The sequence below is a fragment of the Loxodonta africana genome, chromosome 11 (genome assembly GCF_030014295.1).
Source record: "Loxodonta africana isolate mLoxAfr1 chromosome 11, mLoxAfr1.hap2, whole genome shotgun sequence".
In the NCBI taxonomy this organism is placed as follows: domain Eukaryota; kingdom Metazoa; phylum Chordata; class Mammalia; order Proboscidea; family Elephantidae; genus Loxodonta; species Loxodonta africana.
Genome location: NC_087352.1, coordinates 16,960,865 through 16,975,573, shown reverse-complemented (window position 1 = coordinate 16,975,573; position 14,709 = coordinate 16,960,865). Strand labels below are relative to the sequence as shown.

The 14,709-nt window shown below is 54.0% G+C and overlaps 1 protein-coding gene across 1 annotated transcript; it reads right to left on the bottom strand.

The window, feature by feature from the left end:
- Positions 1–1,352: 1,352 nt before the first annotated feature.
- On the bottom strand, positions 1,353–14,616 carry RASIP1 (Ras interacting protein 1). Its single transcript, XM_064294017.1, has 12 exons — positions 14,471–14,616; positions 14,093–14,233; positions 12,715–13,397; positions 10,044–10,399; positions 6,705–7,358; positions 6,027–6,064; positions 5,480–5,631; positions 5,258–5,361; positions 3,850–4,093; positions 3,481–3,653; positions 2,310–2,457; positions 1,353–1,765 (listed from the first exon to the last, which is right to left on the bottom strand). Exons 2-12 carry the CDS (start codon positions 14,227–14,229, stop codon positions 1,566–1,568), a joined length of 2,889 nt encoding a protein of 962 aa, XP_064150087.1. The 5' UTR covers positions 14,230–14,233; positions 14,471–14,616; the 3' UTR covers positions 1,353–1,565.
- Positions 14,617–14,709: the final 93 nt, after the last annotated feature.

Sequence of the window (14,709 nt, the reverse complement as noted above, 5' to 3'; positions counted from 1 at the left end):
TCTTGGGTTTGGAGGAGCAGGAGGGTACTGGGACCTGGACTCCTGGGTGTGAGGGAGGACAGCGCTGGGGGCTGGAACTTCTGGATCTATGAAAGGGGAGGAAGGGGCAGGGGCCTGGACTCCTGAATTGTGAAGGAAAAGGGGTTAAGGCCGAAACTCTTGATTCTCTGAGAGACTAGGATCCAAGATCCTTGGTCTAGAGGGGAAAGGGGGTCCTGGTGGATTCGAGGGTAGTTGAAAGGTCTTTGCCACCTGCATCTCAGAAGGGAGTGGATGGGGTCTCAGGCATCAGGGTCTGTGGACAAGGGAATGGGACCAGGGAGGTGACAAAAGAGTGTCTCCCCCCTGCACCCCCGGGGCTGCTCACCAGGTAGGTTCGGCGCAGCTGTCCTGTGGGGCGGGTTGGGTCCCTCACTCTGGGGCTAGAGGCCGCAGGCTCCGCCCCCTAGCCCGGGACCCCCCTCCCGCTTTCTGGGGCGGTCCGGGCTTCCTGGAGCCCCGCCTGAGATCCCGAGGAGGGGCGGGGGCGGGGGCAGGGCGGGGCGGCCGCCGGGGTTCCCCGTCTCGCTCCTCCTCTGCGACCCAGGACTGCGGGATTGGGCGGGGCGGCTTGCGGACTGACAGAAGCAGGTGTCTGCAGAGGGGCGCGGGGTGAGCAGCAGCGGCAGGTGGTCGCGTCCCGGCCTGGCGGGCAGGTGCCACCTGTCGCCTGCTTTTTCCCTGACGCAGCAGCCAGAGTCGGGTTCAGGGGAGTGAAAAGTTCAAACTGGAAACCCGGACTCCTGGGTCTGAGGAAGGAGGGGCTGGGGGTCTGAACTCCTAGATCCGAGGGAGGAGGGGCTGGGGGACTGTATTCCTGAGTACGAGGGAGGGGGGGACCGGGGGCCTAGATTCCTGGGTTTGAAAGAAGAGCGGTGCTTGTATAAGAGGGACAAGAGTTGTTGAGATTCGCTTGTGAGCCCGACAGGCAGGAGATGTCATAAAAGATGTCACCAGGGAGAGGGCTGGGTACGGACAGAAAGGTTCAGGAGCGGATTGGGGGCTCTGACTCCTGGATCTGAGGGAGAAGGGAGCTGGAGTTTGGGTTCGGGGGGTTGAAGGGAGGTAGGGGTAGTTCCCAACGGCAGGGCTGAGGGCCTGATATTCGGCAGAGCAAGTTTAGGGCTCTGTTCTGAGGTGTGTGGGAGGTTCCAATGCCCCTGAGTCGGATTACAAACGGGAGGGCAAGCCGAGGCCATGACTATAAATATCTCCTTGTACTCGGCAAGGGTCCAGAGCTCCAGGCAAGGACCCTGATACCCTATTCTGCAGAAAATCATCACCAGCGCCCCCGAGTCTTAACAAGCGAGGCGTTCCCAATGCCACAGATAACTTTATTGCTCCTTGGCACTCAATCCAAAAACCATATTCCCACCGTCCCATCCTCGGCTACCCGAAAACTCAAACTCCCAGCATTCCGCGCGGGAGAAAAAACTACAACTCCCAGAAAGCTCTGTGCTCAGAGGGTTCCAGGGGGCAGGAGCCGATGAATTTTCAAGGTTCCCGCGCTTGTTGGCTATTGGTTTTCAAGGAGGCGTGGCTACGGGAGGTCCGTGGCGGTGATTGGCCGGCAGCTCCTGCTGCTCAAGGTCCCAGAGGAGGCGACGGAGCCTGCGCAGTTCACGGTGTAGGGCGTCGTCCATCACCGGGCCTGTGAGACGCAGGCGGGAACTGCCCAGGGGTAGGATGAGGGGAGGGTGGGAGGAAAAGCTTTCAAAGATGTCCCCTGTGAAACCGAAGAGAATGGGGTTAAATTCTGAAAATGGGCGTGAGGCGGCTGTGTCAGGGACAGTCCGGCTGCCTCACGCCCCAAAGAAGAAAAAACAACAACTGGAGCAGACTCTACTCAAACGCAACTCTCAGGGCCCCTGAGCGTGATGGGAGTTGTAGTAGAAACAGTGAGAAGCCACAGTTACCTGGGAAACAAATGGGCATTGTGTTTGGATTCCTAGGTCTCTGAGGAAGGAATGGCTGGGAATATAGTCTTAGGGATTCCTGAGGATGGACGGTCTGGGTCTGGACTCCTACAGGGGGAGGGAGGATGTGCGTGTGGGAGGAAGAGGTTATGGGCCTGAATCTTTAGGACAAAGAGAGGGAGCTGGAGACTGGAACATCTGGATGCTGGGGGAGAAGGGAGTTAGGTCCTGAGGGAGGAAGACACTAGAAGTCCAGAATCCTGCATCAGGAGTAGGAGACTGGGGATATGGACTCCTGGGGCTTCAGGAAAGAAGCTGCAAGCCCTCAATGCTTGTATCCCAATTTCTCCTTACCTGTGTCCACAGCGTCTCGCTCTGCAGTGGGAGGGTCCCAGGCAGGTGGTGGCCCACGACCAGGACCCAGCTGGTAGTGGCTTAGTAGGTGATGGAGCTGAGCTGGGGTCAGGGTGGGATGGTCGGTTCGTAGGCTGCTCCATGAAGCCTGGTGGGAAGACCAGGTGAGAAGTCTAAAGTCATTATGGGATGGCTGAGAAATCCTAAATGTAAGGTCCTCCATAAAGGGGGTGGGTGTGGGGGTAGATAGTACACTCTGTGCAGTGTTTTCTGGGTCTGTGAGGTCTGGTTGTCACTGAAATGATGGTGGAGAAGTACTCTCAGCAATTAAAAAGGAAAAAAAAAGTGATATATTTTAGAATGGGATGTGGATGGGGCATAGAAGAAACAAGACTGGCTGTTGGTTTATATTACTGAATGATATGTACATGGAGATTCATTATTCTATGTAGTTGCTTCTTGAATCTGTTTGAAAATTTCCATATTAAACCTAGCTGGCATCAGAATGATCAGTATAGTTCAAAGGAGAAAGTCTGGACTCAGACTGCCTAGGTTCAAAAATCCCAGCTTGGCTACTTTCTATCTTCTGGCAAGTCACTTTCTTCAGTTTCCTCATCTGTAAATTGGGGGAGAATAAGAGGAACTACCTAATAGAGTTGTTATGAAGATTCAGTATGGCAACATTATAAAGGATTTACAACACTGCCTGCAGCTTATTCAATACTCTGTACAAGTTGGATAAATAAGTAAATGAAATCAAGTGACCTAGTTGATTTTTTTTTCTTCATCTGAAAAATTGTCTATCAACAACATATGTCACAAGACTTCATTAGCATTTAACAAAAAGTGCTAAGCACAGTGCCTGACATGTAGTTTATGTTTAATGAATGCTTAAACATTTCTTGGTCTCATACCAGACTTCTTGAATCAGTATGTGTGAGGGAGGGGCTCTGGACACTATGTTTAGTAAGTCCCCCTGGGATTCAGATGCAGCCAAGTTTGGACATTGTCAGTGCTGGCCTCTTTCTAGCTCTCAAGTCTAGTGTCTTAGCTGCAGTCAGGGATGATGTGGGATCCAAGGGGAGGTCCAATGGTGAACTGAATACAGAGGGTGTTTGGGTGGGGTTGGGAATCAGAAGTCAGAGGTCAGGTAGAGTTGACTGGGAGTCACCTTGAGCAGGGAGGTGCGGGGCACACAGAGTAAGTTCACAGCCATGGAGAGTTTCCGGAAGAACTCAGTGGCGATGTCACCCAGCCCGGCCCCCTGTAGCCAGTCCAGGACAAGGTCCAGGTTGGTTCGGATCTGGACAGCTCGGGACCACTGATAAAAAGGCCGGCCTTGACCTGTGGAGGGAAGGGTATGAGGGGGCAATGGGTGCCCTCCCGCCATCCAGTCCTTTTTTGTCCATTGGTTTGGGAACCCGAGTCTGCTCTCCTGAGTCCCTGAAGGTAAGACTTGAGCCTGTAGTGTGTCTGAGTTGACATGGGTCTTGGTAGCTCCTGTCTCTGCCTTCCTACCGTCTCTAACCCCAGCCCTCACCTCGTTCCATCAGTGAGTTGAGAAGGGATGCATTGGAGAAGAAGAACAAGTAGCCAAAAGTCTGAGACACAAGGTCCGGGTGTAGCTCGCACTGGCTGGTCAGTTCTAGGGCTGCCTGGAACACACCCAGGGTAGGTCTCAGCCCTGGAGGCATGGCCCCCAATTCGGCACCAGGCCCTGGCAGCTCTGCTCCAGCAGTGAAGGGGTTACTGTCCAGGAGAGCAGGTAACGTTGAATACAGAGTCTGAGGAGAGACAGAGGTGAGAACAAATGATTGGACTACAACTCCCAGGAAGCTTCAGGGCAAGAGGGCATAATAGGCTTCTGGGAGTTGTAGTTCATTCTACCTCCAATGCCCTAAGGTTCACTATGAGCAAATCTCTACTTTCTAGATGGGTTTGTAACATTTATCAGGTCTGAGATGCCTAAAGTCTTGAGGAAGGCTTTCCAGAAGTTTCTTCGGTATTTTAAAACCACTTCTGGTACATTATGGAACTTCTAGTTTTCTGCAGAGGCAACTGAAGGAGGACAAAGGATACTTGACAAAGAGGCTGTCTTCAAATTATTTATCCAGAGTTCCCAAAGGAAAGAAGAAGAATGGTGATCAGGAAGTGGGAGTGGGGTGGCAGTCAGCCAGTGGAAAGTGAGATCAGGCCAAGGACAGGAAATGAGGCCAGAGCTAGAGAAGAAATAAAACCTCACTTGGCAAGAATGCACAGGAAGTGAAGCCTTGGAGGAGATAGCTTCACAAATCAGGGCTGCTAAAGGTACTTAGAGACTGTCTGTTCCAAAAGATCTTTAATTTCACAGATAGGGAATCAGGCCCATCATAAGCCAGAAATCCTGAAAATTCCAAGAAGCAATATTATGGTCAAGGCTGATGGTCAAGGATGGTGGTGGGAAGCTGGGGCAAAAAACAGGTCTCGCAGAAGGGTGCTCCAGAAAGAAAAAGGTCTATGGCTCAGACAAGAAAGTGAAGTCAGAGCTATCTGAAGTGAGGTCAGCAAACACACGAAGTGAGGACTGATCGAAGAGTACCTTTGGTTGAAATGACAGCACTTGGCACACCATAGGCATTTGATCAATATTTATAACTTATCAGTGACTGAAAAGTTGACTGAGAAAATAGGAGCTTAAGAAAGTGGTAATGGTAGCACAACCATGTAGTGAGGTCAGCCCGGCAAGAGGTAATGGTTGCAGAGACAGGAAGAGAAATCAGAAAGGAGGAAGTGATGTAAGCTCCAACAGGACGTGATGTCAGAATAGCAAAATGCTGGGGGGGAATAGAAATGATGTCGTAGAAGCAGGAAGTGTTGCAAATCAAATAGGAAGTGACATCAAAGCAACATGATATAGTTCAAAGAGAAAGTGGTGTTATGTCAAACAGGAAGCAAGGGGCAAGGCTAACCTTGGTGAGGTAGTAGACAGACTGCTGGAAGGTACACATGATGACCTCATCCAGGAGGGCCATGGCCTCGTCACATAATTCCAAGTCATTGCAGAGCTGTGGGTCTGAGGACAGGGCCTGGAGTGAGAGTCAGAACCAGGCACTGGCAAGCAGGAGCCCAGGTCTCCTAGTAAGGGGTGTGACAGGGGCCCTGGAAGGGCCTGGGCCTGGGTTAGGGCTCACCCTCCTGGTCAGCCTCCTTCTCCATCTCCAGCACCTTCTCCTGAACAAAGCTCAGCAGCTCCGTGGTGTTGGCCATCCACAACATGAGTGGCCGCAGCTCCACAGACACAGCCTCGGGGGTCAGAGGCACCTCCGGGACCCCCTCAGGGTGACTGGGGAAGGAGAAAGGTAACTGTGATCGCTGACCAACCCCCACTGCAGTGTCCAAACCCCAAGACCTGGGTTTAAGTTGGTGACTAAGACCAAAAAAACCAAGCCAAACCCATGGCCATTGAGTCGATTGCGACTCATAGCAACCCTATAGGACAGAGTAGAACTGCCTCATAAGGTTTCCATGGAGTGGCTGGTGGACTCGAACTGCCAACCTTTTGGTTAGTGGCAGAAGGTCTTAACCACTGTAAGACCAACCCCTATTTTACAGCTTGAAACTGAGTCTCAATGGAGAACGAAGACTTACACTATTACATGCATGAAGTAACCCCAGAATTGAATGCAAATCCAGAACCCCTATCTCCCTCCCCACCTTTCTCCGCAGAATTTCTCTTACTTCTCTGGTTGTCGGTCTCCAATTTCCTTAATTTTTTCCTGTGGGACAGAAAGATCAGAATCAAGGCAAAGTGGGAATCAGAGGAGGGGAAAGGGGTTTATGGGTTTTTCCGGAAGCACCTTTTTCACTCTCCCCACAAAACAGACTCTAACCCCCAAACTTGAGAATGGTCTCTCTGCCTCTTCTTACCTTTTAACGAGGATTTTACACACACCCCTTTGATTACGAGTGGTCTGTCTCCTCAAGCCTTCTGCTCAAGTAGTTTCTTCTTACCCCCAAGAAACTCTCTAAACCTTCTACCTAAGCCCTGGCTCAATAACATGGAACTGTTACCCACACGAAAGGGTTTCTCCTTGTCACTTCCAACAGTAGGTCCAATGAGTGTTCTCCCTTCCTCCTAAAACGGTCTCGCCCACTATTGCTTCAAACTTATGAGCCAATGGGCTGCCTGCCTCACCTCTCACAATGGTCCCTTCCAATCTCAACGTAGGTCTTCCCCTATCTTTGAACACAGTGGGTGAATCCTCAACTCCTAGGATCCCATGGGCCCTCCCAAGTCATCTTGGGAGAGGTAGTTTCCTCCTGCCCAGCTAAGAAATCCGGGCTGAAGGTGGGAAAAGGAAGCCAGGAAAGGACTTGGGGAGCAGGTGGGGCTGGGCGGCGATTGGAAGCGCTCACCCAGACGGCCTCCTTGATGAGACGGGCCAGACGGCCCAGCAGGCGCGGCAGGTGGCCCAGCTCCAGCTCACGGGCCGAATGCTGCACGCACAGCGCCAGCAGCGTGGCGGGCCCTAGAGGTGGCAGGTCCCCGGCGCCGGCGGCTGCGGCGCGCACGATCTCGCCCAGCAGCGCCTCCTCCTCGCGCGGCCGGAAGCGCAGCACCGGTTCGCGGCCGTCCAGGTAGGCGGCCAGCGCCTCTCCGCGCTCCTGCAGGCCGCGACCACACAGGCGGCACGAGAAGGCCCAGCCTGGGCCCGGCGGCGCAGCCCCGGGGCGTGCGGGCAGCCAGGACGGCCGCGCGGGCCCCGAGCCTCCAGCGCGGGGATCCTTGTACATGAACAGGAAGTGCTCGCCCAGCCCTAGCAGGTCCCCCGGGTGCAGCTCGGCCTCCCGCAGGAGGAGGCATCCGTTGTGCGTGACTGGGGCGCCCCGGGATGGGCGCACCATGGCTGGTGGTTCGGGGCCCGCGCGCACCGTGCAGTGACGAGGCAGGATGTCCGGGGCGGTGAGGAAGGTGTCCACATACGGCGCCGGGGACCCGCCGCGGACCGATGAGTTACCACCCCGGCCAAACACGTGCTGCTCCCGTGTCATCACGTACACCACAAAGTCCTGGAAGGAAAGTGAAGATGCACTTAGGACAGTCCTCTGCGAAGAATGGACTCTCCCAGCCCCCATCTCCTATGAATGAACACTTCCAGGGAGATCTTGGACCTTAATGGACTCTCCAGTTACCCCCACCTCCTGCGAGAGGACTCTTTGAAGGCACTCACTTTCTATGGCGAACTGTCCCATAACACCCATCCCAAAGACTGGATACTTACATGGAGACCTCTCTTCTGACTTGGATTCGATCATTTCCCCCCTCAAAAAATGGGTGCTTCCAAAGAGAGCTCCTTCCTAAAATGGACTCTCCGATTCTCACCACCTGAATGAACTCTTCAAAGGCAATCCCTTTCTACTGTGGACGCTCTATTAGGTCAAGAAACGGATGCTTTCAATGACACTCCTAAAATGGATTCTCTCATCACCCCCCTCAAAGAACAGACCTTTCCAAGGAGACCTTCTTTCTCCAATGAAGTTCCACATTACTCTACTCCATGATGGGTTTTCTTCTAAGAAGATGCTTTTCCTACAATGGACTTACCCTGTATCCAACCCTCATGATACAGTCTTCCAAAGTAATTTCCCTTTCCAATAATAGTCTCTGTCAATATTCCCAATGCAAGGAATGGATACCTTTAAGGAGATAACCCTGCCTTGAACAAAGGCTTCTTCCATTATCTCCACTCCAATTCATGGAGCTCCCCTTTCTACAATGGACTCTCATTTTTTCCCACCACATGATGAACTCACATCCAAAGACACATATTACCCCCAACTATTACCCCCCACTCTCAATTTAGAGGCTTCCAAAGATACTCCCGCCTTCCATCAATGGAGGCTGTCAATAATTCCGTCCTGAGAAAAGACATCTCCAAGGAGATTGCATTCATATAGTGGGCTCTCCCAGTAGCCCCACCTCATAGATGTTTTAAAGGAGGCCTTCTTATAGTGGAGTGTCTCATTTAACCCATCAAATGAAGAGCCGCATTCCAGAAGACCCTTCTTAAACATGGACTCACCTATAGCCATTATACCTACTCCTCACTTATTGACTATCTCATTATCTGACATTTTGCATTTACAATAGTAAAATATTTATCTATTTTGCAAATTAATGACGTATGTCTGACAGCAATCCTTTCATGATCAGTGGGACATACCGTGCCCACCTACATTTTACATGTCTTGGGTCCAGAGGGACATATGTGTCCCACATAATATTTTGTGATCTACTGTGGTCATCCTCCATTTTCTCATAACACCAATTTTTGCATAATGACCTGGTTTTTGGAACCTAACCATTGATAAGTGAGGAGTGGGTGTATATAAAAACGGAAGTCTGACACCCTCGCAAAAATGGACCCTTCTGTTCTCCATCCATGTCTGAGAGAATATGCATCCTGATAAACATGAATCTCCTTCCTTACATTGAATTGTCCCATTACACCCACTCCATGAATAGACATTTCCAAAGAGACCCCTTCTACAATGGATTCACTCATCTGCTCCTCTAGAAAAATGGATGCTTCCAATCTGACCACCTTCTTAAAGTAGAATCTCCTGTTCTTCATCTCTGTTGGAAGGAATGGAGTTATCCAAAGTACATAAGCCCCCTTTCTACAATGGGCTTGCCTGTTTCTTAGCCCAGGAAGGGATGCTTCCACAGCTCCTACAGTGAACTCTCACTATGGATAGGCAGGTCCGAAGAAATTCTTTCTATGATAGATTCATCTATTACTCCTACCCCCAAAGAACAGACACTTCCAATGAAGTCTCCTTAGAAAGGAATTTCTCATGAACCCCACCCCAAGGAATGCATGTTTCCGAGGTTTCTCTCTTTCCACAATAGGTCTCCTATACTTCCACCCGGTAGAATGGATCCTTCCAATTTGATCACCTTCCCTAAACAGACCCTCCTGTTCTTCAACCTTGTATGGAGGGATGGGCTGTTACAATATATGCAAACCCTTTTCTACAATGAGATCTCCCTATTCCCTTGCCCCAAAGAGGAATGAATTCTTTCAAGCAAGCTGTTTTCTGAGTAGAGCCGTATCCTCTGACTCATCTACAGAACCAAGCTGCCTAACCTAATTGGATCCTTCTCTGAGAGTAAAAACTAAACTGTCCAACAAGCTCCACCACCTTCTAGAATGGACATTCCCATTGATTTCAGCTGTATCCGTTGAGATTGACTGTACCGTTGTTACCCAAAGGTGGATAACACCATCGAATGATTCCTCCATTCTTCAAAAATAAATGAATAGTTCCAATAATACATTATTTTCTATTAATAAAATAATTTCCCATTGGCCTCCCTAACCTCTAATCCCTAGAAGATGTACTCTTCCATTATTCTCTCTTAAGAAATGGATGTTTCCAAGGAGCTCTCCTTTGTACGATGGACTTTCTAATCTCCCTTGACGAAGATAATGCTTTCCCTCAACTTTGAATGATATGAACCATTATCTATTTGTCCCTCCAGTGGAATTTCTCATCCATCTACCCTCCAACCCTTCTCGTCTCACAATGGTATCACTCACTCCGGAGCCTTGCTGGGACTGTGCCTCCAAACTTACCAAAGGCTACCACGACCTAGGGAATTCTGGGAGTTGTAGTTTCGTTCCCCTTCAATGGACATGAGGGGCATTGGGATCTCGGGTAGGGAAGACAGGTAGGGGAGGCAGCCCTTGCCTGGGCGTCCTGGTAGCCCTGGAGCAGCAGGAAGTAGGGGTGGTTGCTGGGGGCCTGAATGAGGCATTGGGCCAGCTGGTCGAAGTCGCCGGGGTCCACAGGTCCGATTTGGGCATCGGCTGCCCCTGGGGCCATGCTAAGTGCCTGCTGCCTGCGCTCCTGCTGCCGTCGCCGGCGACCTTGCAAACTGAGCTCCGACACGCTGCGCCGCAGAGACAGGTTTTCCGAACGCTCCTTGCCCCCGGGCCCAGCCGGGGGACCTGATCCTGAACCCGGGCCTGGACTGGCCAGCGCCGCCCCGCCTGACGCCGCCCGCGAACGGTTCTTCTGTGGCCGCCACGAGGGGGCGCCCGTGCCTGTGGCGAGAGATGGAGAGCAGTGAGGCTGAGACTGGAAACAGAAGGAAAGACAAACGAGAGATGGAGATCATCAAGAGACATAGAACTGGCTACACAGAGGTGAGACGGTTTCCCACATTTAGGCTTTAGCATATGCTGTTCCTTGTACCTGGAACACGCCTCCTATCTGACACCTACCCATCTAACAGTTTTCAGCTCAGAAATTCATTTATTCCTTCAACAAATATTTATTGAGCACCTACCATGTGCCAGGCACTGTTCTAGGCACTTGATATTCCACAATGAACAGAGGAGGCCCTGCCCTCAGAGAAACCAGCTCCTCCTGAACACCTTCTCTGACATTCCAAGTTGAGCCAGGTGACTGCATCACTGAGCATTCTGGGCTATGATTGTCTGGAGCCACCACCCAGCACAGGGCCTGGCACGTAGTAGGTGCCTAGTGGAATTTAGATGAACGAATGAACTGATGTAGTTCCCATTAGGCTGTATGATCTGGGAGGCCAGGGACCTTACTTCTCAGTGTTCTACTGTCTTTCAGGGCCCTAAATAATGTGTAAAGAGTCCTGGTGGTGCAATGGTTAAGCACTCCACTGGTGACCAAAAGGTTGGTGTTTTGAACCTATCACAGCAACCCTGTAGGACAGGAGAACTGCCCCACAGGGTTTCCAAGGAGTAGCTGGTGAATTCGAACTGCTGACCTTTTGGTTAGCAGCTGAGCTGTTTAACCACTATGCCACCAGGGCTCGGCAGTGGGTTTGGTGGTGTTTTATGCACCAAGCCCTGTGCCAAGCCCTTTAGACACGTTATCTCTTTGACTCTTCACCTAGGATTTTGGTGCAATTAACCGGCAAAGGGAGGATTAGAATTCAAGCCTGAGTTCAAAGCCCATGAGTTTAACCACTGTACCATTCTAGCTCCCAAAGAGAGACTCGGAAACAAAAAAGATGTGAGCAGACTCCTTGAATAGCCCCTGGCTAAAAGTGCTCCATGTCTCACCCCTGCCGGGCTCCAAACAACCTGTTGCTATCGAGTCGATTTTGACTCATGGTGACCCCACGTGTTACAAAGGAGAACTATTCCACTGGATTTATGAAACAGATCACCAGATCTTTCTTCCGTGGCACTGCTGGTTGGGTTCGAACCATCGACCTTTTGTAGCGGAGTGCAAACCATTTGTGCCACCCAGGACCTAGGTTCCATTCAGTCCTTGCCGTTTCCCCACTGGCATCTTATATTCCAGGCCCCGCCTTCTCAGAGTCCAGGCCCCCACGCGGCATAACCTTTCTGGACCTCTATAAATACCTCTGGTCCGTTTCTTTCCTATGGGCTTCTTTCCAGCCCCTCCCCCCTCACACACACACACACACACACACACACACACACACACTTTGCCGCCAACCCAGTTTTAGGCACCAGCTGCAAGGCTGCCACTGTTGAGGCCCCGCCCACTCATAGGCCCTTCAGGCCACAACCCAGCAGCCCCATTTCTCCTTCTCTAAGTGCTCCCCTTTCTAGGTGCCACCCCCATGGGCCCTCCCCCTCGTGAATTACCTCCACTTGCTTCAGGGACCCACACTCTGAGTTGCCACACCTCTGGCTCCATGCTACTCCCGTTCCGCAGGCCCTGCCCCAGCACGACAGGCCCTGCACAGAGGCTCGGAATACATCCCAAAGGACATCTCCACACCGGTTCCTCCAGCTTCTAGTTCCCACCAACACACAGGAAGAACCCCACCACATCCTATAGACTTCTCCCATCCCACAGGCTCCACCCCACTCCTAGGCCCCACGAAAACACTTCTCAGAATCTATTTCCACTCTGCCTGAAATACCTACTGAGTCCCTGCCCTGTTCTCTGGGACTTCCCCACCCATCAACAGCCAGGCTATGCCCTACCAGATATCCAAGCCCTCCTGAGTCCTGTAAATCCCTCTCAACCAACAGGCCCCACTCAGTTAACGAGCCTGCTCCTCCGTCCTTGCTCATCTTGCAGACCCCCCAAACCCTGCCCCAATCCACGCCCACATGGTCAGGTGAGACAGGTTCCTCCAGGTTCCTCCAGCAGACCCAGTCTCCAGACTGTGGTCTAGTCCCACAGGCCACTGGCACCACCCTTCTCACCCTGCCCCCAAAGCACACCCTGCCTTGTCCCGTAGGCCTCGCCCCAGCCCTGCCTCCTTTGCCACGAGTTCACTCCCAAGTCCCAGCCCGTCCCCTCCCATTGGCCCCACCCCTCTCGCCTCGAGGACCACGCCCCCACACCCGCCCCGCCTTGCCAGCAGTCCCGCCCTCCGGGCTGCCAGCTCGCTCACCGTCGCTGTCAGTGGTCCCAAAGGCCTCCTGTTCCAGGCGGCGCGCCTCCTCGCGGCCACGCAGCTCGAAGCGCCGCGCCCAGCCGGGCCGCGCCCGCCACAGCTCCTGCACCAGCAGCGGGCGCTCCGCGTCGCCCAGCACGCGCAGGTGCTCCGCCCTCCACTCGCCTCCGCTGCCGCCCGCCGCCGGCCGGCCGAGCGCGTCGCAGAGCGCGAAGGAGTCCACGCAGCTGCTCTCGCCGGGCCCACCGCTGGGGCTGCCGGCCAGCCCGTAGCGCTCCAGCGCCTCGGCCACCAGCTCGCGCGCCGTGGAGCGCGCAGTGGCCAGCACGCTCTTGTAGTTGGCGCCCGACGCCAGCCCGGCGCCGAAGATCTTGAGGACCCCCGGGGGCGCCGTGGCGCGGGCAGCCAACGCAGGCTCGGGGGCCACACCCGCTGACAGCTCGGGCAGCTTCTTCTCGCTGGCCCAGCGCTGCGCACCCCCCGGAGTCCCCGGGCCGCCCGTGCCGCCGGACCCCGTGGTCCCGGTCGCCGAGCCCCGGAAGAGTTGGGAGATACGCTTGGCGCGGCTACCAGAGGCTCCCCCGGCCGCCTTGACCGCGCCCACTCGCCGCAGCTCCACGTGCGGCGGCGGCGGGGGCAACGGCTCGCTGCTGCGGCTCCCCGTGTCCGAAGATGAAGACCTGGGAGCCCGCCGGGGAACAGAGATATGGGAGAGAGACCCCAGAAAGACGGACAGAGATGGGGGTGGTGGGCAGGGATGGAGGGAGGTGTGTAAAGACCCAGAGACAGGGAGGCCAGAGGCCCAGAGGAAGGCAACAGAGACCCAGAGAGAGGGGAGACAGAGACTCAGGGAGGGAAGGACAGAGAACCAGAGAGAGGGGAGGACAGAGAACCAGAGAGAGAGGGACAGAGGGGCGGGGGAGGGCAGGGAACCAGGAGAGAGGGGAACAGAGACAGGGCAGAGGGGAGGCAAGGCCCAGAGGGAGACAGAGGCCCAGGGAGAGAACAGAAACCCACAGAAGATGCAGAGACCAGGTTGTACGGAGATGGAGAGTGGACAGAAATGGTAGGCAAAGAGGGAAAGAAAGATAAAATAAATAAAGGCAAGCCTCATAAGAGGTGGGCACGGAGGGGAGGAAGGAGGGTGAATCAAGTCCCTGGTCCCTGTGTCCCCACCCTGAGCCCATCAGGCCTACCCCCATCTCTAGGCCCAGCACTTCCCCACACGGCCTATGATGGCTGTATCCAGCTTTGTCTCCTCCCTGCCCGTCTGTTTGCTTGCCCATTTAGGCCTGGAACCAGAGCTAGCCTTTCAGGGGTCCCTGACATTACCCGAGGCGGCAGGGGCAGAAGTCCCGAGACAGTGGGCACTCACTTGACAGAGGCAGCGCTGGGCCAGCGTCGCCCCAGCTTGGCCAGCTGCTTCCTGGGGGAATTGATCCAGAGGCCCACTGGAAGATGAAGTTTCCCAAAGCGAGGGCTTCCGCCCTCCTTCCGCTCACCAGATAGCATGGCCCTAGCAACGGGTTTAGGGAAGGTAGGTAAGACCCCATTTCCTGAGGCCCTGAGTGGTGGGGATGGGATAGAAGGGGGTCTGAACTGAGTCAGAGGGAGGAGGAGGCTGGGGGCTCAGAGTCCTGGTGGAAAAGGAGCTGGGGGACCAGACTCCTGGGTTCTGGGAGGGGAGGAGCCAGGAGACCAACTCCTGGGTTTCAAGGAGGAGACCCAGGACTCCTGGGTCCCTGGCTCTTACCCTGCTTCGGGTCCGGCAGCACCCGGGGGCCCTGGCTCCGTTGGCCTGCGTGGTTCCTGATCCCACTGCTCTGGTTCAGCCTTTGCCTATGCCCCAGCTCCCAGCACTGGGTGGGGGACAGGAAAAGGCAAGAGGAAACCCGGCAGGAAGAGCGGGGAGGGGGCGTCCTGTGAGGGGACCAGGCTTGGGGGAGGAGATCTGGGTAGGGCTGGCCCTGCCCCATCAAGGATTCTGGAATG

Coding starts and splice junctions, on each gene's coding strand:
- RASIP1 (XM_064294017.1), bottom strand. CDS start 14,229: ATGCTATCTGGTGAGCGGAAGGAGGGCGGAAGCCCTCGCTTTGGGAAA. Junction 2,458..3,480: donor CCCGCACCTCCCTGCTCAAG/GTGACTCCCAGT, acceptor TCTTCCCACCAG/GCTTCATGGAGCAGCCTACG. Junction 1,766..2,309: donor GCGAGACGCTGTGGACACAG/GTAAGGAGAAAT, acceptor TCGGTTTCACAG/GGGACATCTTTGAAAGCTTT.